The 22,676-nt window shown below is 44.2% G+C and overlaps 1 protein-coding gene across 5 annotated transcripts in view; it reads right to left on the bottom strand.

The window, feature by feature from the left end:
* SRGAP2 (SLIT-ROBO Rho GTPase activating protein 2) overlaps window positions 1-22,676 on the bottom strand; it is a 238,017-nt gene that overhangs the window by 30,739 nt on the left and 184,602 nt on the right. For all 5 annotated transcript variants that reach the window (XM_059995823.1, XM_059995807.1, XM_059995813.1 and 2 more), the window contains exons 11-14: window positions 16,532-16,616; window positions 13,752-13,779; window positions 11,841-11,865; window positions 6,430-6,490 (exon numbers count right to left, since the gene is read on the bottom strand). In XM_059995823.1, the coding sequence (XP_059851806.1) occupies window positions 6,430-6,490; window positions 11,841-11,865; window positions 13,752-13,779; window positions 16,532-16,616 (199 nt within the window). The remainder of the gene's footprint in view (window positions 1-6,429; window positions 6,491-11,840; window positions 11,866-13,751; window positions 13,780-16,531; window positions 16,617-22,676) is intronic.

Raw genomic sequence — 22,676 nt, forward strand, 5'->3', positions numbered from 1 at the left:
TCTAGAGGACAATGCTTTCACTACTTATGAAAAAGGGAGGACATAAATTGGTACAACCACTATGGAGAACAGTACGGAGGTTCCTTAAAAAACTAAAAATAGAATTACCATATGATCCAGCAATCCCACTCCTGGGCATATATCTGGAGAAAGCCATAATTCGAGAAGAGGCATGTACCCCAATGTTCATTGCAGCATTATTTACAACAGTGGTCCCCAACCTCTTTGGCACCAGGGACCAGTTTTGTGGAAGACAATTTTTCCATGGATGGTGGGTGGGGGTGGGCAGAATGGTTCAGGCGGTAATGCGAGCGATGGGGAGCAATGCGGAGCGGCAGATGAAGCTTCGCTTGCTCGCCCGCCGCTCACCTCCTGCTGTGCGGCCCAGTTCCTAACAGGCCGTGGACTGGTACATTGTAAATCAACTATATTCCAATGTAAAATTAAAAAAAAAAAAAGAGAAAGAAAGAAAAAGGGAGGACATGAAAAGACAAGTGGTCAGTCAACAGACAGCATTGCAGGCACTGTGCCAGCCACTGGTCCTTGACTGCAGTTTGACTCTAAAGGCAACATGCCTCAATGCCACACTAGAATAATGTGCATGAAAACGATGTCTTTTTGAAGTTTGTTAGGGTAAAAATAATAATAGAAAGTTAATGCATGTGTGGTGATTGCTTCTGTGCTTATAGCCACATAAAGCAGGGGTTACCAGCAAGCCCATTTTCTAGGTGAGGGGATTGATAAGGGATGACCAGCATTAGGTTATACAGGTGATAAGAACCAGATCCAGGGGCCCAGGCCTTCTGACTGCAATCATGTACTCCTTCCTCAATGCCAGGCTTGTGAGTCCTATTGGAGGGAAAGCGCAGAGGGTGGGGGATCCCATTTGTCAGCCTGACGGTGGATACGGCTCACAGAGAGCACCCCACATGCAACTCAGAACTGGGGAGGGATCCAGGAAGCATGAGCCCAGGGGCTGGACTGAGCTAGCATCTTTTATCATATCAGGCCTGTCCAGTTTTTCTCAAGAGCACCGTGGCTCAAACTTGGGCATTTTGTCAAAGTCCCTCTGTTACAGCACGATCCATCAACATTTTTGAATCTCAAACAAATTTCTTCTTTGGAAAACAAAACAGAATAATGCTACATTTTGTCCACTGTTTTAGGACTCCCCTCTTGATGGGGGTCGTGTGGTGGTGGTGACTGGATTCTACCAGCTAGACCTTTGCAGTAAACCACACAGGCCAGGACTGAATCCCGAATCCAACTGTAGCAATAGTAAGAAGTAAGCGGGGGAATTTAATTACCTGGCTTGTAATAGGGCTTAAGTTGTCTGTTCCTCTAGGGGAATCTCCAGAATATCCCTCACAGAATGGCAGGCAATGTTAAGACCCCAATGTAACTACCATATTAGTCACCAATGGGGTGTAACAGCCAGGTAATGCCGTATAAACAAAGAATGTAAACAGCAGGTTTCTCACAGAAACAGTCACCTACTCAGCGACTCGTCGGAAACACAGTATAATATAAGGAACTGTCATCTCAGGGACCAGGCTACTCAGTCTCATGCGTGCAGCCAACAGTTTGCTGAGAGAGGATCATCTCAGTACTTTTTGGTAGATTAGACATCAAGGACAAGCCAATTTGGCCCACGGGCCCAGAACAAGAAGAAATCAGAGGAGAGCTTATTGGAAACCAGGCAGCAGGCCTGAGGCACACCGAGGTCCCTTTCTGTCTGGTTTCCATTTCCCCTCGAGAACCGAAGCTTTAGAAGGGCCAACATGTGCTCTTGCTCAACAGATAGAATCTTTAGAGTGTCTAATCTGATGATTCTGAAAGTAGGAACATTAATAAATGGTCGGTTTCCAGAAAGTGAAGGAGAAAAGCACTTGGTTTTTTATTATAACGCAGGTAAGGCCTCACATAACCAAGCTGACACGTGCATGACCTTTCTCATTTTTCCTTAGTGCTCACTAACATAAAAATATAAAGCCAGTCAGACTTGGGTAAGTTATTTGGAAACGGCACAAAACTGTCCATTTTGCGCTGGATCCAGCTGTTGCCCAGAGTTGCTCTGCTAGAGAAGTCTTGAAATGATTGCCACACCACCACCTCTTGCTCACGTGTCTCTGCTCCCTTCCTCATGGAAATGGTGGGGTTTTTCCATCCTGATTGAGTCTCAGTTGTTCCTCACATCCCTTCTCTTCATTTAAGTCTTCCTGGATCACCCGGACCCACCATTTACACGTGAGCCTCAGCTTTCTCATCTATATAATGGGGACTAGAACATCTACCTCCAAGGGAACATGAAGATAGTAATGATGTGCAAATTTTGGCAGTTGGTGGGCCACAGATGTTTTGGGAACTGACAAAATTTATGGACCCTATCCCCATTAAATGCACATATACAAACATTTTATCCACCATCTTTAGGGAGTTCAGGAATACCTTAAGTCCCTATCTGGGGGAAAAAATTCAATTTGCTGAACAATTTTTTTTTTTGGACATACCACACGGCTTTCGGGATCTTAGTTCCCTGACCAGGGATTGGACCTCTGCCCGCTGTCGTGGAAGCGTGGAGTCCTAACCACTGGACACCAGGGGATTCCCTGAACAAATATTTTTTGAACAGCTACTACAGACTAAGGTTTTTTTTCTTCTTTAAATCAACAATATATTTATTTGCTTCATCTTATAATATTTACACATAAAATGGCTTCAGAATTGCTGGCTCACCACCCTGTGATAAAAACAATTATCGACTACTGTGCATTATTTTACAGTTCTTTTTGTTGTTAGACTTATAGTATATAATCAAGATACTGTTTTTCAAAGAAACTTAGATTATTTTCTTCCTCATCTCCTCAGTGTGCCTATGTTATTCGTCTGTAATACAGTTAGGTTTATTTGTTACCTTTTGTATTCCATTTGGAGTTTTACCCACATCTTTGTTTTATATATTTGTTTATTTATCTTTTGAGTATGGAAAACACCCATGTAGTTCTAAAAGTCAAAATTACACAAAAAGGAATACTCAGAGAAATGTCACTCTTCTCCCATTTCTCATTCCCCCATTCTTTTCACTTTTTTGACCCATTCATGTAAATAACCAGTCAAATATTAGTTTCTGGATTCATCCTTCCTGTATTTCTTCTTGCAGAAGTGACAAGGCACATGTATATTCTTATACCCTCTTCTTTCTTACATGAAAGGCAGCATGCTATAGATACTCTTTTGCCCTTTGCTTTTTTCCACTTGACAATATATCCTGGCAACCTCACCAGATCATTTCATGGACATCTTCCTCATTCTTTTTTGCAGCTGCATATTCTCCCACTGTGTGCATATACCATAGTTTATTCATCTATTCTTCCATGTATGGCATTTAGGTTGTTTTGTTTCTAATATTTTGCAATTACAAATGAGGCTGCAATAAATAACTTGTGCAAATGTACTTTCATATTTTGGAGGTGTATCTTCATGGTAAATTCCTAGAAGGACAGCTGGATCAGATTAGTGCATATGTAGTTTTGTTAGATGTTGCCAAATTCCCCTCCAAAAGGGTTGTATGGGTTTGCATTCCCATCAGCAATATGTGAGCATACCTGTTTCCCCAGAGCCTTACCACAGAAATATGCTAAGTTTTGGTCTCCTCATGTACTGTGCCTGTACAGGGGCAGGGACAGGTACATTCAAGCCACGATATCCAGAACGCATCCACTTCTCAACAACTCCACGGCTGACACCCTATGCCATGTCTTCCCTGGGCTACTGCAGCAGCCTCCTATTTCCTCCTATGGTCTTATCTCTACACAGCAGCCTGGAATCCTTTAGAAAGATCACTCCCTGTTCATAAATTCTCCAACAGCATCCCACTCGCTTAGAATAAAATCCAAACACCTACCTTAGTCGACAAAACTCTAAGAGCCTGGCCTCTGGCTTCATCTCCTGCCACTCTCTTCTCCACTAACTCTGCTCCAGCCGCACGGGTATCCCGCGTGCTGGTCCTTGCATATGCCAAGGATCTCTGCATGTGATGTTTTCTCTCCCCAGAACACTCTTCCCCAGATACCCATGTGGCTCACTCCCTGACTTCCTTCAGGATGGCAAATGTCACCTTCTTGGGTGACCTAAGAGTTTCCCTGAACAATCCACCTAGAACAGTATCCCCTCTCCATTCTCCATCTCCTCACCTTGCTTTATTTTTCTTCATGACACTCACCAACACCTGATATATATTAATTTGTTTATCAACTGATCATCTATTTATTGGTCCTTTAGTAGAAAGTAAGGTTCATGAACACAGGAACTTTTTCTTGGTACACAATGCACAATCAATATACACACAGACGGTCCTCAACTTACAATGGTTTGACTTAAGACTTTTCGACTTTACGATGGTACAAAAGCGATACACATTCAGTAGAATCTGTACTTGGAATTTTGATCTTTCCTGGGCTATTGATACGTGGTATAGTACTCTCTGTGACGCTGGGCAGCAGTCATGGGCTGCAGCTCCCAGCCAGCCATGCAGACACGAGGGTAAACAGACGATACACTTACAATCATTCTGTACCCAGATAACCACTCTGTTTTTCACTCAGTATTCAATAAATTACACGAGACATTCAACACTTTATTATAAAACTGGCTTTATGTTACATGATTTTACCCAACCGTAGGCTAATATATGTGTCCTAAGCATGTTTAAGGTAGGCTAGGCTAAGCTATACATGTTTGTGTATAAGACTTGCAGGTTAGGTGTATGAAATGCATTTTTGACTTTAGATATTTTCAACTTACGATGGGTTGATCGGGATATAACCCTATCATAGGAAGATGTGTGCTTGCTGAATGAATGAATGAACAGAATGTATGGATGAGAGAATCCGAGTTCAGACTCTCTTGTTCCTATTGTCCTTTAGGCACAGATAATTCTTCCTCCCCTGAACTCAGTTTGGACTTATCTTTGCCAACTGCTTGACTATTAATCATTACCATCTTGTGAAATTTCTTATACTGCTATTCCGAATTACTATAGCTTATCTCTTTTTATTTAACTTTTTACTTGCTTATTTATTTTCTCCCAACTGCGTCTTAAAACCAGGTAAAGACAGGGTTACCCCTGTTTTTGTTTTCCTATTTGGCAATGCATGGTGCTCAGCACCGATCAGGGGCTTGATAAATATTTACTGACTGTTCAATAGTGCTGTACAATGCTGTTACTTCTGGTGGATGGAAATACAATGAAAAATTTGTAGCTGATTGGAATGGCATAAGTTGTAAACATGCTCATGCAATTATTATTCCAAAAATAAACCCAAGCAATGCCCCAGTTTATTGGGAGGAAGGAGGAAGGGAGAGAACGGCTGCTTCTGAATTGAGACCAGTGATCATCTACATACCTCCTTAGCGCCAAGAAGGTCATTCTGTCACTTTTCTTATAACTAGGCAGGATAACATCTAAGAACAATTTCTGATGCCCAGTTCCTAGAAATCTTCATGGTGCTTACTCAGATATCTGTGTTTTCTAAACACTCTTACACTTGGAAGACTCAATTCACCTCTTTCCCTAAATTCTGTCCAACCAGCCTAGGAGCTGGTGAGGAATGGATTTATGAGATTCAGCGTCATCCAAGCAGAAGACAGCGTGACTTAGTTGAGAAGGAGCCAGCCCTGCCAGACTCTCAAATGTTGGCTACAACCTTAAGAGTAGCTACCAACTGAGCTCTGGAGATGCCCTAAACAGTGAGACCAAACCAGAACAAAAACTGAATATTACCAGGAGTCAATGCAATATTGTAAAAGGAGCTTGTTTTCAAAGCAGTCTGCTGCAGAAAGCCAATGTGACAACAAAGGTCCAGGCTATGCAGTGGGAGATACCAACATGGGCAAAGACGGTGAGTAATGGTGAAACTAGCGTCACCACACTGGACCAGCTAGACTTACTCACATAACAGCTATAATTTAAAACACACTCTGTGGGCTTCCCTGGTGGCGCAGTGGTTGAGAGTCTGCCTGCGGTCCGGGAAGATCCCACATGCTGCGGAGCGGCTGGGCCCGTGAGCCATGGCTGCTAAGCCTGCGCGTCTGGAGCCTGTGCTCCGCAACAGGAGAGGCCACAACAGCGAGAGGCCCGTGTACCGCAAAAGACAAACAAACAAACAAACAAAAAACTCACTCTAAGCTAGAAAAGGGAGTGTGGTAAGTGGCTCAGGCACCTGGGGGTCAAAAATACATGATATTTTTCTCTCAATGTCTAGGTGTGGCCATTCTGAGGTAGCAAACATTATGTGAACAAATAAGATTTTATTCCTCTTTGGAGAATGTCAGGATGGGAAGTCAATCTCTATTCTTACTCTATAAAGAATTCCTGGAAGTTCTTCCCAGTTCTTGCACAAATATGGGCAAGGCTGTAATCCTGCTTACCGTGTCTGCTGATAAACCGGATACAGCTTTCTACCACCAAAGGAATTGCCTGGCTGGAATCCTAAAAAGCCAAAGAAACACAACATTAGAATCTTCAAAGAGAGACAGCCCAGGGTCAGAGAAAATGAGCCAAAACCACGTGGAACTTGTCTCAGCTGGATCAGTGGCTGGTCCACAAGAAGCATCCAGCCTGGCCTCCACGCTCCAAAGCACATGCACAACCATCTACTTGGAATGCCTCATACCAACGTCTTAAATTCAGTGCGTCCTATATGAAACTGATCATTTTTATCCCACGGTCCCCCCCCCGCCGCAGCCATACAATCAATCAATACATACATATATTCTGTCAAGTTTGCCTCCTAAATCCATTTATTTCTCTCCATCTCTACTGCCACCAACCCAGTCCAATCCACCAGTATCTCCATTCCCATCCCTGTCGTCCTCCAAACCAGTTTTTCTTCCCTCATATTGGTTAGGTGATCTTTAAAAGTGCACATTCCATCGTTTACTCTCCAGGCTAAACTCTTTCAAGGACTCCTCGTTACTTTCTGTACGCAGCCTTGCGTGTCTGGGGTCCTGTCTTAGCCTCCAGTTTTGTCTCCTTCTGCTCCTCAGTAAGTCCTCCTTTGCTCATGGCTTTGCGTGAGCTGCTGGAATGCTCCCCTCACCCTGGACCCCCACCCCCAGGGATGCTTTCCCAGACTCCCCAGATGAGATCAGAACCCCTGTCTACGGGGTCTCAGCACGTTGTACTTGGCCTTCACAGCCTGACTGTGACTTAATTGTGTGGGTATGAATATTTGTTTGCATTTGTCACCATTGGAGCTCGAGTTCCACAGGGCAGATCCTATGTTAATTCTTGGTGTCCATCTCTGGCCATGATGCTCTCACATAGCAGGTGCTCAATTAATATCAGTGGAAGGTAGCAGAATGAATCAATGGGAGCAGCAGAGAGGAGGTTTGTTTGGCATAAAAGGCAAGAAAGAAAAAAACCTAACTCTTGGAAATAGTGGAAACTAATTGGTACTAACTTAAGCAGCAGGCCTCCCAGATATCAATCTTTGCTCTGCCATTTTTGCTCTACAATCCTGCCATTTATTTAACTTCTTTTGGCCTTAATTTGGTATGTACTAACTGGGGAGGGGGATTGGTGGTGAGGAGAGTAACAGTTCCTATTGGCACATGAACACACTGCTTACCATTTACAAAAGAATTTATAGAGGTGTTGGGTCATATATTAAGTGCTTTAGATGGATTGGTCCTGGTAACAACCCTATGGGATGTGTATTATTATTATCCTCATTTGACAAGTGAGGAAATGAAGGCTTAGCAAGGTGAAATAGCTGCTTATGGTGACCCAGCTGCTAAGTAGAAGAGCCAGGATTCAAAACCAGGCAGTCTCCCCCTGAGACTGAGCATCTCACTGCCACCCATACTGCGTCCTAGGAGCTTGGCAAACATAGTCAGGTGTGAATACCAAATATTACTGAAAACCAGTAGGGTTTTCTAGTGCATCTAAACGCACAACCACTCAGTTACAGGGAAGGAAGGGACCAGGCAGAGTGACCTTAGTCCTAGTTAGAAAGGGCTTTAGATGTTCAGGACAGAGACTGGGCTCTCCAGTAGGATGGGTCCTGTGGCTTCTGCTCATTTCACAGGTTGGTTTGTGCCTCTCCCCCGGCTCTAAATTTTCAACTGTAGCTGGCGGTTTGGCCACTAATAGGGAAGCAGCTGGGTCCCATGAAGATGCCAGGCTGAGAGAAGAGCTGGCGTGGCCTCCAGCTCCTGAGCTTGCTGGAAAGCCAGGATGCTGCCAGAGGACGTACTGTGTACCAAAGTGCAGCTGGAGTCAGGAGGGTCTCAGAGACCCAAATGCTCGTCTCATGACCCCCAGACCCGTCTGCTTCCTCCAGCTCTCCAGCTTCAGTAGCCAGTGTCTGCCTTCTTGTTGCCATCAGTAAATTCTACCAGTCAGTCTAGGCTGGTCTCAGAGGAAGAATCTTTTTCAGCTCTTCCTTACATTAATGAAGAAACTGGGTTCCACTATAAAAAAAAACCCCAAACTTAATTTTTTGGAGGTCTTTTTATGTTTACAAACATTGTTATTATACTTTTCATTTACAAACAGTAGTAGCAGTGATAATGAGGACAGTGATATGAGGGTTTGTAAAGTTTTTCTGGTCCTAAGACCCAGAGGGAAGCAGGTTGGGAAGCTCACAGGTTATGGTTTCAATAAGTTACGTGAGTGCAAAATTCTGCCTCAACTTGTGGTAAAAGGAATATCAATGATAGCTAAAGGGAAGCATGCAGGGTTGCAGAAAGTAAAGCATCAAAGACATTAACCTGCATGTTCATGGTTACCAGAAGTGGCCCAGAGGATAATCTGTGGCAGACAAGAGTGGGCCAGAGATGACCTGTCCTACTGCAGAGGAGTATTTTCCTAGTCCCCAATGCTCCAGTGGAGCTTAAGTCAGAGTCCAGTGAAAACAAAGGACAAAGGACATTACAAGGACAAAAAGTCATGAGGGCTCTGACTCTCTCCTTGTAATGTTTCTGAGCTCCGAGTGAATCCATTTCCCCAGGACGTGCCCTGGTGAAGACCCTCACTTCACCATAGATCTTGCATACAACTGACCGAGCAGTGTCTATGTGTGTTCTTATTCAGTGTCTGTCTCTCCCTTTCTTCCTCTCTCCTTCCCTCCTCCAGTGTTAGAATCCATGTCAGTTTAATTCTTTTGTTCATAATATTTTTGGTCATTTAACCCCAGGGTTGGAAGGGCCCTTGAAGGACGATCGAGTCAAATCCCCATTCAATCAGATTAAAGGAACTTTAAACCAAAAGTGGAGGGAGAAAAGTAGCAGACATAACTTGGAAGAGATAGTACAGCAGGGGTCCAGTGATTTGCAGTGGAAAGCAATCAAGAAGGTGGCTAGATAATGTCTAAATATGCCATTGTTTGGCAGAATTTCTCACACATGAGAGAGTTAGGATTTTTGCCAGGTACTGATCTTTGTTACATTTGTTAGGTTTACGTTTTCACCAGGGAGAAAATACAAGTCTTGACCCCTGATTAGATGTGGGTAATAAGGAAAACAGAGGCATCAAAGATAAGATGTGGGGCTTCAGGGATTGTGAAGAATAGAGGGTCTCCATAAGAGTCGAGAAGTAAGGGGAGGTGCTAAGGAACCGAAAACGTGGTGGGAAGGTGAGGAGATGGATGCTGAGGGTAGGAGTTGCCACCGCAACTCTTGAGCATCAACGTCCTGCCCATCAGTTAGGAGTTAGATCCAAAGACTCAGAACGACAACGTTACAGAACAAGTGGACGCTTTGGGAAGGAGAGAAAAGAGACAGAATCATCCAAGGCAACGCAAGTGACAAGGGAAAGAATATGGAGGGAAGTCAAAAGAGGACCAAGCCTTGGGGAAATGCTTACATTTCGAGGAACAGAGAAAGATGGGCCAGCAAAGAAGATACGGAAGTAATAGGAATGAGAAAATTCTGGGCTTGACGGGAGCAGGCAATGCTTGGAAGCAGCAGTTGAGGCATCTCTTTTTGAAGGACAGTCAGATGGTCTGAACCTAGGCTTTGCTAGGGTCAAAAATGATTGGAACGCATTGGGTAGACTCAAAAGCAAAAGTTACACAGCTCTTCCTCTTGTTTGGCTGATTTGCCATAAACAACCAAACAAATTTTATTTCCTGGTTATGTATACGTGATTACTCCTCTTCCAAATTACTCACTATTTACCTTTCTGACTATCTTAGAAAAACTCTTCACTGATCCACCATTAGATCTGAGCTGCTGGAAAAAAAGTGAATGAAAATAAGGTCTTTACTTGATTGGGGTTTCTGGTGCATGCTGGAACTCTTACACAAATCTAGCACCTGGCAAATATGCTTTGCTTGCAACTGCCTAGGCACAGCAGGATGAAAACCAGATGGGAGCAGTTCTTTTCTGATTATGAGCCCAACCAGGGACACAGATCACCTGCCAAACCGTGGCCTTTGGCACTCCTGCAGCCAGAGTGGTCGCACCCAGGCTCCATCTATATGTAGGAGGCTCAATTTCAGCCCAGGAACTGAAAGGAACAAACTTCAAGGTCAATCCTGTTCTTATTTTCGAAGGGGGGTGGGATAAAAAACATTGCTCCCTCTTTAAGATATCCACCTATTAATTTTAAATGTAATAAATGATCCCGGGGAGGCACACTGTTCCTCTCTAGTTTTAACTGAAATTATGAAAGAAAGGGGAAGCAGAAACAAAGAAGAGGAATAGAGGAAAGAGAACTGCAATGACATCTTTATAATTTAAAAAATGCGTAATTGCATCTGATGGTGTTCTCATTAAAAGAAGATCCAAAATAGAGAAGGGAAAAAAATTAGTGACAGCAAAGCTAAGACAAGTGCGGGCTATGTTATCAATTTCCCCAGCTGGACTGCCCAGCCAGCTGAAGGAGTGAGATCAGCTGAAGACCCTGCAGGGGCTACCACCATCGCAGAAACCATGTGCCCTCTCCATTCCATTAACTCCCTGCGGCTACAGCCACTGTGAATTACCCAAAATGATTTTTTAAAGGCTGGATCAGCTTTCCCCTGAGTAGACACAAAGACATTTCTGAGCTCTCTCCACCCCCTCTCTGCTAACTGCCTGCTGCATAGCTGGTATGAGCTTAGGGGATACAAAACCATTTTAGTATTTGCCATAAAGTATAATTAGGAAGTCCAATTTGCAACTGCAAAAAAAAAAGAAAAAAACCCGTCAATTAATTTTTTTTAAACAAGCATAAGTGCTGTTTAGATTATCCACTGATGTGGACTGCCCATGCCGAGCTAAGATCCCTCCTAAGGTGGGTCATGAGAGCTGGTTGCTTACAGCTCAGTGTCAGATTTGAATACAACTCTGAAGATAATGCACATAATTGCAGAGCTCAATGTCTCTTGCTTATCATTCCTAGACCAGACTTATCTTTACATTTTTAGTATGCCTTAGAAATACATCTAAGATGACCATGCCACCAGAAACAAACAAAAACCTGCAAACTTGGTCTAGGTGATTAGATGCTGTGAGTTACTGTCATATTGGTATCCATGTATGAAGTGTGAGGCCTCTTTCACGGTCTCCTAGAGAAGTAGCACCAAAGATAGTTCTGGCACAGTCCGCCACAGTCAAACCAGACCTCTAGCATGTAAGAGCATAAACGACTAGAGAGGAGAGGAACGAGTCCCTGCCCCCCTCACTAATTTGATGAAGTTGCCGTAATATTAAACATACTATGACTAAATGGTACATTCCAAATGTAAGCATGAAGTCAGAAAAGTGTCTGTCCCATCCACACTGGAGTTCCATAAATATCTGGGATCTAACCATTTCACGCCAGACAAGCCTGCCTCTTGCTGGGCCCTTACCTGTTTCCTCACAGTTGAGCTACGCCTGTGGTTGAATCCAGCAACAGGGAGGGAAAAGAGAAAATGAGATTAAAAACAATCTGTGAGGTAGTTAATGAAACAAACCACATTAATCAGCTCAGTCCCAGAAGTGGCTAAGAGACTTGATAAGTTACCTTCCAAATGAAGCCCAATAAAGCGCTTTTCACAAAAGCTTAGAGGTCTCTGGTTTTAATGTCTGCCACCATTCAAAAGTAGAATAGGAGGGAATTGGTTCAATTTGCAGTAAAATATATATAGGTCAGACAACAGGAAGATTTCTCCATTTGCAAGGAGACACTAGTAAACACCAAAGGAAGCTATGGTTTTCTTTCTCTTGGAAATAAATCCTTAGGGAAAAGATAAGGAGCGATTTTCCCGGAATTTAGACAGTAGAGTGTCCAGACTGGAAGGAACCTTGGCGATTCCATAGGTCAATGCTTTTCAAGCTGTGTTTAGCCTTGGAAGCTTTTTCTCCAAGGGAATCTGACTCAGACAATAATACCCAAGCAAGGAGAGCAGTGATGTCTCTTTGAGTGAGGGAAGGAGGTAGGGACCAGAGCCCAGCTGCTGGGCACCTTCTGCCACTTCCACTAGGCTCTTCTTAAGAACCTCTTTGGAATCCTAGAGCTCCTTGGATCTAGGTGATTGCTCTGTCTTGTCTTTTTTTTGGCCACGTTGCACAGCTTGTGGGATCTTAGTTCCCCTCACAGCGACTGAACTCATGCCCCCTCCAGTGGAAGCATGGAGTCTTAACCACTGGACTGCCAGGGAAGTCCCTCTCTATCTTGTCTTATGGATGAGGAAACTGGAGTTCAGAGAGGGAAAAGAGCAGCCCAAGGTCACACGGTGAATAACACAGCATAAGGGAATTCAGCTCAGCTCTTTTCACCTCCATAGAGCCTTCTGCAGTTATGGCACTTTAGGTGAAATTACACTAAGACTTTAGCACCAGGAAGGTATATTCTACAGAATTCCATTATCCTGGTTCCCTCCAGTCAACAAGACTAGTATATTAATGGGATCTTTATTGTGATCCACAATGACAAAACGATGAAAGCCAAATGAAGCTATTTTTAAGTAATGAGCCTATAATTGTAAATGGCCTCATGACTATTGTGTGTGTGTGTCGCCAGATATACGTGGTTTATATAATGGGCTAACGCAGGGTCTCTAAGGAGTCCGGCCCCGTTAAAGCTCTTTCCCCAGTTAAATCAGCACATTTTTAGGCATCTGAGAACCGTCGGCTGAATGAATGCCTTGCTCGCCGCCAACTCACGAGTTTTCTCATAGCAGCTCCGTGACTGAGAGGGAAAATATTTGGCTGGGGTGGGGGAGGGTGGGGAAGGTGGGGAAAGATTGGGAGGGCTGCATACTTGTACATCAGGCGAGGATGTCTACCAATGCTGTTGGCAAGCAATGCAATGTAATATTTCATTATTAAGCGACACTCGCTAATTAGAGGCTGTCATCTTTTCCACGTATAAAAAAAATTTCAGGTCAAATGCTATCTTCTGATCCTCGTTCTCTAGGTCAGAGACCTCCCAAAACCCACATGTTGAAGTCTAAAAGCTAAGGTTAGGTTACCAGGATCCTCCAGCATCGAACATTTCTTTTCCGTGCAACGCAGTGGTTTTGGGGGGGTCTCTGGGACTATTTTGGCAAACGGTAACTCTCTTCACTTAATTCTGCTCGGCAAATCCCATTTCCATTTGAGGCCAGATGGGGTCAGCAAGGTAAAGGGATGGAAGCCACCCCTGCCCTAGGCTACCCCTTTGCAAAGTCATCCAACACTTCTACAACTCAACTCCTTGGCTCTTTCCCAGGTTGGGATGGCTCTACCCCTCCGGCCTCTCTTCATCCCTTCCCAGGGCTGTCTCAGGCCACACCTACCTGGCCAGACTGCAATCTGTCCGCTGACCTGTTGGAAAGACAAAGGCAAAAAGCACATGTTGAAGCAGACGGGGTGAAAGGGGGAGACTTGCTCCCAGGAATGACTGTCTGCCCGGCTCCCCAGGGAGCCCTGAGGATCACGTGTGACTAGCCTTCCAGGCAAAAAAGAAGAGAGCACCCAGGTCCTCTTTCTGGGCCTCGTTTCTGATGCTTGTTCCCAGCCCAGGGCTGCTGGTATCCTGAAACCTTAGGATTGCCAACTCTGCTTCCCAGTGGGAAAACGGGTGGATGCGGGGGAAAAATAGCAAGGCAGAGCATATCTTAGAGAACAAATTATTAGAAACTTTCCCAGAGATGAAATTCAGCTTCTCTTCTATGTGTGCTGGGTGTGTGTGTGGTGGGGAGGGAGGGATGAACCTGCTTGCCCTTCAGGCTGTGAACACACACACACACACACACACACACACACACACACACACACACAGTTCAGGGTGGAAGGGGAAGAAGGAAGGAATAGTTATTTGGGGAGAGGAGGAAGCATACATCGAAATTCTCGTTTTAGATTCATACTAAATTCTCACTTCCATTACACTGGGCTGAAATGACAAGGGAAAAATATTTAAAATGCTGCTACTGCTTTTAGACTGTGGTTCTCAACCCAACAGTGGGCCCTAATACTAAGCTGGATGGATCATACACAGTCTTAAAAAATGGAATTGAAAATCTTAATGCTCATCTGAAGTATTCTTATGTTTTTTAAAAATATGCATGTGCACTTGGGCCATTATGTAATCTGTGTTGCTTTTTTTGGGTCCACAGTTAACCCAGCTTGGTCTGTATTAGACCGTATTAGATAAACCAGGGAAAGGGTAAGCAGGCGCTGAGCCGGGGAAGGAGAGATTGGCTCCCAAGCTCCTCATCCAGTTGCCTGGAAAGGCGACTCTAAGGGCCGAGGTTGGGGGGGGGGGGGGGGGGAGGGGGGAGGGGGGGAGGGCAGGGCTTTTTCTTGCCTTTAAAGGTTGCTAATTGTTGATTACAGTTCAGCTCATCTTGAGCAACACCTCCCCCACCCCAACAGCCTCTCTTACCAAAGGCTCAGCTTTCATCTGCAAAAATATTATTCAGAGCCATTATTTCTAACATCTGTCCCATTTCCATTCTGGAATATTCATACACATCAATTATCCCTCTGTGGCAAGAAACAAGGGGCTCTTGCGTTAGTGACAAATACATACAGAAGGCAGGGACATGATGACTTGCACACAGGAAGACATATTTTTCATTATTGCTAGAACTTGTCATGTTTAGATGAAGGCAATTTGCAGCACTGATGAACAGTCACCAACCTTCACCCCTTCATAGTAGCACACTTGGTGCATGTATGTGTGTTGCAAACACACACACACACTCTCTCTCTCTCTCTCTCTCTCTCTCTCACCCGCCCTGTTCCCCATCTCACTTATGGGTCATGCTTAGATTATCCTGGCAAAAAGAAATCACAGTTATAACTTGCTTCAAATAGTTCTGGGCTTTTCTTCCTCCGATTCCCCACGGAGCAATCTGATAACTCAAGAGTAAAGATTTTCTATAAGCAAACTTTGGATCTCAATGCCTAGACCTGTTCAGCCCGAGTCCCCTGGGTGTTGCGGAGGGAAGACAACAGAAGTTACTTAACAGGCTTTCTTAACATAAAAGAAAATGCCTTAAAAATCACAAGATCAAAGACATTAGAGATAAAAGAATTAATCATCTGGGGGAATCGTTCAGGGCAGGAGAACAGGGTAAGAAGGGCGGGTAGGAGGCTCTGATTTCTGGGGCCATTGAGCCAGTGAGTGCTGTATACTTCCCTAGATTCTGCAGTTGGTCTGAAGAATTTATTTGAGAATGTTAGACCTCTGTGGGTGCAGGTTTTGCCTTTCACTGGTGTTAGAACACCAGTAGCCTCCCCCTCCCTATATTTAAGTGAGGAGATCAGTGGGGGAGGGAGGAGGGGCAGGGCCTTCAGAGGTGTCCCCAACTTGGGAATCCCATTAATCATAGGATGCTGAGAGCTGGGCAGGAGACCTGGGCAAGGTGCCAAAAACCCCAGGGAAGCTTCTCTTTCAACCCCTGCCTTCTGTTTGACAGCTGAGGAGAGAAAGTCCAGAGTGCCAGTCCAGTCCTCTGCCTTGCTACTTTCCAGGGTCTGGTTAAAATCATCCTATGAGACCAGATAGTCGATTGAGCACCACAGCTTCAGCCTGGCCAAAGCAGGGAGAGGGCTGCCTCTTAGCACCAGGACCCTTCAAAGCAGAAGAAAACCTCTGCCCCACCTTGAAGCTACAGACAGCTGCAGTCTGCCCATCAACCCTGCCCTTGAGAATCCTCTCCTCTTTTCTCCTCAGAGCAGCTGTGTAGCTCACCTCACAGCTCCCCACCTTCTTGCTTCAGCCTCGGTCCTGCTACAAGAGGAGCTGAGAGTTTTCCCAAAGTGTCTGGACAGTAAAGAACCCACCAGCTCCTTGGCCTCAGTAGTGGCAGAGGAGGCGCAGGAGTGGGGCTGGGTGGAGAGCAGGCATGTTCCTTTTAAACAAATAGATGATGCACATTAGTGCTTCATTAAGCATTGGCCCTTCCCCATTACTCAAGCGGTCATTTGGGGCGTGTGCTTCCACATCAAACGAGCGAGGAAAAGCAATGCATTCATATAACCAGACTGAGGATGGAGGCGTGTGCTCAGCACTTGGGCCCAGGGCTCGGCCTTCCCTCACCGCCAAATCTCCAGCAGAGCCCACACTCACTCTCTCCCAGGGTTTTCTGGAGAAGGTCATGCTTGGCTTGTAGCTTGGTGATGAGGTTCCTGCCCTCCAGGTACTCCTTCATTTTCTGTAAAGGAGGAGGATAAAGAACAATCAGTCCTGAAGGAAAAAAAAAAAAAAAAATCCCAGACGCTCAGCTGTACAATTCCCTTTCTAAGAGGGCTTTTGGTTTCTGACCCAATTTCCACCGGGTCCATTTTTAATTTTTTTAAGGTCCTGAGCATGTGAGCATCTGCTGATTTTCCTGGTGGATTAGTATCCTGCTCTATGTCTTCCTGGGAGCTCCGCGTCAGCCACCATAAGAAGCTATCTCCTCGGGCCCCTCATCCATCTCTTTCAGCTCCTTGGAAGAAAAGCAGGGCGTGGAGGGACTCACTGAGCCCCGCCTTCTTGGTGTGAAGGATACACACCTGCGGCTCATCACCTCCACTGACATCCAGCCCTGCCCGGCCCCTCCCAGGGTGCATTCCTTCACCCCAGGAGCAATGTCAAGGTTCAGCCCCTGCCTGGGCTGCAAGCACCAAGCACAGCATTCAGCGCATCTCTGTCTGAGCCATATTTTCATCATTTCAATCGCTTCCTCCTCTCTTGTGCAGAGTCTTTGTGGAAAGCTTGGGATTTCTGAGCACACAGAGACAGGGGCTGCCACCCTCCACCTGTATACACACATACTGGCGGTTCCAAACGCAAGATGAGGTTTATGGAAATGCGATCCCATCTGCTCTAACAGTCAAAATATGATTGCTGTGCTGTACTTTGTGATTTGACCTCTCTCAACCCTTGTCTGCTCAGCGAGAGACTATGTTTCCCTGGACAATTCATTAAATCTCCAAGACAACTCTATGAACTATGATTATCATTATCCCCATTTTATGGATGAAGGTACTGAGATTTGGAGAGATTCAATAAGTGGCTCTCGGTCAAACGATTAGTGAGTGGTGGAACCAGTATCCACATATGCAGTTTGACAATACAGTGTGTGCTTTTAATCGTTATGATAACGTGCTTGATCCATTATGGTACAGAGCAGAAGGAGAGAAGCAGAACAAAACTTCATAGTATTGATTCTTTACATATGTGTAGCAATTTAAGAATTTTTAGAGTACTTTAGCATGTATTTGACTCTCACAATAACTCTGTACAGCACATAGGGGAGACATATTATTTCCTGATTACGGATGAGAAGGGGAGGGGGATGAGAAGGGGAAGGGGGCATTGCTGATCGACACAAGCCAGTAAGCGGCGGTGGATCCTGGATCCAGGCCTTTGGAGGCCCTCCGTTGTTCACCCAGATGCTCCTGTGTGGAGCTTCGCAAATCTCTGACAGCACTTTTCACCCAGCCCTGTCATGGAGGCTTTGCTGCTCCTATGTCTTTCCCTCTAAATGGTATCCTCTCTATGGTCAGAGACTGTGGCATTCACTACTCTTTGCATCCCTGATGCTTAGTACTGTGCCCAGAAGATAGTAGACACTCAATAAATATGTGAAAATGAGTAAATAAATGAACAGTCTCACTCTCCTCTGGATAGAACCTTCCTCAGCAGTTACATACCACGCCTCCAAGTATGCCCCTACTCTCTGAATTAAATAGAAGACAAACAAAAAACAAGCCCTATGACAAACCATTTCTGCTGCTCTCCTCACGACCTGTTCCCTCTGCTCCTTTGTGCTTTTGCATGAGAACACCTGCATGAAAATAGGCTCTGTTGTCACCTTCCCCATCCCATCTGCTCCAGCTGCCAGCTCACCTGCTGTCAGTCTTCCCTGGGTGACATCCTAATCCCCAACCAATGCCCAACTGTGAGGCTTGGAACAGTACTTCAGGGCCCAGAGGCGAAACACCTTCAGGAGACATCCACTGCTAACATCTGAACTGCGAGAGCCCCCTCTTTGGAAGGTTATCCCAAGGAGACTCTAAAGGTGTCCCAATGAGGGAAAATTCACCCAGACACACTATAACCCTTAAAACAAGACCAGAGTGCTCAGAAAACAGCCAAAATTCTGAAAGGAGATGGATGCAAATTCCTTCCTCTCACTCGTGTATACTTGTGATTCTGGAAATCATCTTTTTCATTCATGTTCACAGTTCACTAGTTAACTCTGGCTGTCACTCAGTGAACCATTAAAATAAATAACAATCTGATAAAGAGGTATGATGAATTAACATTTCGGGTTCCACTAAATCCTGAAGGATCAAAAACTGTGTCAAGGTATGACCTGCCTGCCTAATAGTGGAAACAGTGGTTGGAAGTTTTCCGTCTAGGTAAGCCCGGGTACGGGAAGGTAAAAGCATCCTATTCGCAGGCATGTCATTTATCACTTCCCTGTCCCGCCCATAAATCCACGCTCATCTCTATGAGAGGTAAACTGGGAGAAGCAACCTGGGCTTTCCTGGGAGGAGCTTAGTTAGAAGGCTTCAGCTGCTGCTGTCCAGACACACAGCACAGGGAGCTGAGACAGCTGACGACAAGGGAGGAATAGGTAGCTTTTCAATGATTTCTGGAGGCCAGGGGGCTAGGAAAAGAACTGTTCATGTGTAATCTCAAAATCCTTCCTTGGGCAATAAGGGTCACTTTCCTTATTTAAACCATGTCCCAATATTAGGTAATTAATTTTCTTTCATTCCACTCCCTGTACCGTGCTCCTCTCCAGAAACACCTAAAGGTAAAGTGATTACCTGGAGTTTTCCTCAGTGGAGGAAAAAGGAATGGATCATGGTCTATTCCAGATCACCAAAATGAAATCAAATTCCTAAAACACAGTCTGACTGCCACACCCCCATATGCCCCTACTCCATTTTACACGCAATATTATCAAAACTGAGAATTTTTTCCAAAAGTAGGAAGGGAGGCAGGAGTCTATTGGGTGGTTTTGGGTTGTGCCATTGTAAACCTTAAATTCAGTTTTTACGATCTCACTGATTTCTTTCTAAATAATTCCTAATTGGGTATTAATTGTCAGTGATGAGTTTTATTTATTGAAAAGGATTAGTATAATAATTTTTCTTTCTGAGCCTGCCCTCCCTGACAGACATTTCAGTTGCAGTAAAACGGAGAAGTCTGAGTTGGTATATTCTAGTCCTACCACTTACTAACTCTTCCAACCTTGGGCAAGTCACTTAACTCCCAGAATCTTAGTTTCCCCATCTGAAAAATGGGGATAATATCTTTTTTCACAAGGGTGTTAAACATGAAATAAGATAACAAGCATGACTGTGATTGTTAACACGAGGACTGGCAACTAGCAGGTGCTCAGAAGTGTTCCTTATACAGAATCACATGCTCAACCAAAAAACAGTCCTTCTCTAAACTTCTTTGCTTTGTGCTAATACTTAAGAAAGCTCAATCAAAGCAGGTTTCTGGCCTGAAAAAAAAAAAAGTTTGAGGCACAAGAATGGTTTTCAAATTTAATTTTAAAATACCTCTTCTCTTTAAATACTTTCTTTCCATGGTGGTGTAAAACTCACGGACCTTGCCTAGGTCTTGAATTTAATCTGTGAACCCAAGGCCATAAGTATTCACTGCTGCCAGAAGGTGGGGTGGGTGGGAGGAGTGAGCTATGCCTAGCCAGCCCCGTGCACAGAGATACACAGATGTCATTGCTGTGGCTGCTTCCCCACCAACCAAGCACGCTGACACTTCCCCCCCTCCCCGTCAATTTTTAAAGCAGGAAACAGCTGTCAGACAGAATACATAATAGAGCAAACATTTCAACAGGAGCATATCTCCCCACTTTAATTGACAGGGCAGGGGCATTCATGCATTTGTACCTGCTTAGCACACATTTATCAAGTATCTGTTTATTCTTGGAGAATACCAAGATAAGAAAAGCTCTTGGACCTCACCAAGTCTAGCAGCCTTAGAGCACTGTCCATTCAATGGCCAAAGAACTGGCTCCTCTCCAACCTCTTACCTTACCCGAATCTGTCCTCCCGAATTCAGGCAGTTTAGCTTTGTTATTTTATCAGCTATAAGCCCTCCTTCCACCATTTCATCCCCCATTCAAGAACCCCATACTCCAAACCCCATACAAGGAAATACCTATAAGGGTTTGACAGCACTTGGCTAAAAACAGTGAGCATTACTGCCTATGAGCAGGGAATTGGTTAAATAAATGATGGAACATCCATCCATACAATGATGTTCTTGCAGCCATTACAAAAGGAGGCAGATCTTTTGGACTAATGTGAAGATAATACCCAAAATAAATTAAGTGAAAGAAGCAAAGTGAAGAACAGTATGGATGGTATACTTCTATTTGTATTTCTATTTATTTTATTTCCTTACATTTCTAATGTAATAATATTATATTAAAGGGTACATCAGTGGTTGTCTCCACACAGAATACCTCTGGAAGGACACAGAAGAAACTGGTTTCAATCACTGTCAGAGGGGAGGGGAAGTGGGAGTTGGGGATGGGTAGAGGCTTGACATTTTTCTGTATTCTCTTTTGAAATCTTTGCATCTTTTTTAACACTTAAAATAAAAAAGGCAATGGGAAAAAGGTAGACAGTGCTGGATTGTTTGTTAGAGAAGACAAGTGATATAAAGCCAAGGAGGTCAGAAAATGTCTTCTCACTTAGAGCAAAGAAGGGCAGAAAGCTGAGCTGTTCCTGAGCCTTCCCCTCACCTCAGCTTCCTCAGCAGGGCATAGAGAAGGCCTGTGTCCTGAGACCAGAGACCAGAAGATCAGAGTTCTGGTTTCAGCTCTTGCTGAGGACTTTAAACAAGCTACCCATACTTTTTGGATTTTTTGTTTGTTTTTTCAGTTTTTTTTTAAAAAAAATCTTTCAAATGAGAAGGTTTGGTTAGATGATTTTTTAAAAACACTTCAAGCTTTAAAATTCCATGATTATTTTCCTGGGACTCTTGCAAACGACTGACCTTTGTAGGTCATGCTTCAAATTTCCAATAGATGTCATCTGGGCAGATGAATCTGATGACAGCCGAGAGTGGTCAGAAAGCTTTCCTAGCAGCCCTCTGGGTCACTAGGCACACTACCAGGAGAGAAAGCCATGACAAGGGACCTCTTCCCAATCTTCCAAAAGAAGGCAACTTCTAGGACGTGCTACTCTGATGTCTTTGAAGGGCACAGGGAAACACACGGGCAATGTTTGTGGAGACAAAAGACTAAGAAAAGCACATCTGCAGTTGTGTTGGCTTTGTAGGGTTCTGCAAGCACCTGCAGCTGTCCCGGGGAACATGCACGCCCCCTTTTCTTGAATGTCCATTTTGCCACCTCCCAAAAGTCTTTTTATCATGAACTATCTGACGCGTTCCAAACACCAATCACAAAAATGATGAACTCTCTTGTAAATCTGTTACTAGACAAGCCCAGACAAAAGAACCTTCCTGTTAGCCAAGGAAATTTGCACACAATTGTGATAAGTAGCATTATGGCCACAAAAGACAGGAAGTGAGTTAGAGGACATCAGTGTATTCAGACAGAGGTGAAAGGATGGGTGGGATTTGGGAGGTCACCAGTTGGAATATGGTCATTCCTGCTCTTACTAAAGGTCAATTTTGAATACAAATGTTATAGCTTCGCTTAAAGCCAAAAAGTAATTTCTGACAGTCTTAAATACAGATTTTTATGTCCAAAATTCTTATTTAATCTTGTTCTGCAATGTAACAAGATTGGGTCATTTAAGTAGCGTTATATCTAAGCAGTCCAGACAGACCAGCCAGACAATCCCAAAAGCCTCTCGAGTATTTAGCAACCTCCTGAGATAAAGAAGCTTGGGGAGGTACGTAGCCCTCACTATAGACAGGAAGTTTTCTTCATGTCTGTCCCAGGTTTTTCATGCCTTCATGCTTTTGCACATGCTGCTCTTGCCTCAACGAATGCCTTCCTCCTCTTGATTCACTCATTGCCTGATCAGCACAGAAATTACTTTGTATGTAATATTTCCCTAACTCCATTTATCCTGATTGCCGTTCATGCACATGTGCATGTATGCACTTAACATTTTTTACATTTATTTTTTTTAGTTACCCAAATCAACCTATTGTAATTGTATTGTAATTGTTTACACTCAGTAAAAAAGAAAGTTTTCCCTTCATAGGCCTAATTCTATCATTCTCCTCTTCATTTTATATTCTTAGCATTCCCAGGTTATATAGCACA

Source organism: Delphinus delphis, chromosome 1, assembly GCF_949987515.2.
Source record: "Delphinus delphis chromosome 1, mDelDel1.2, whole genome shotgun sequence".
Classification (NCBI taxonomy): domain Eukaryota; kingdom Metazoa; phylum Chordata; class Mammalia; order Artiodactyla; family Delphinidae; genus Delphinus; species Delphinus delphis.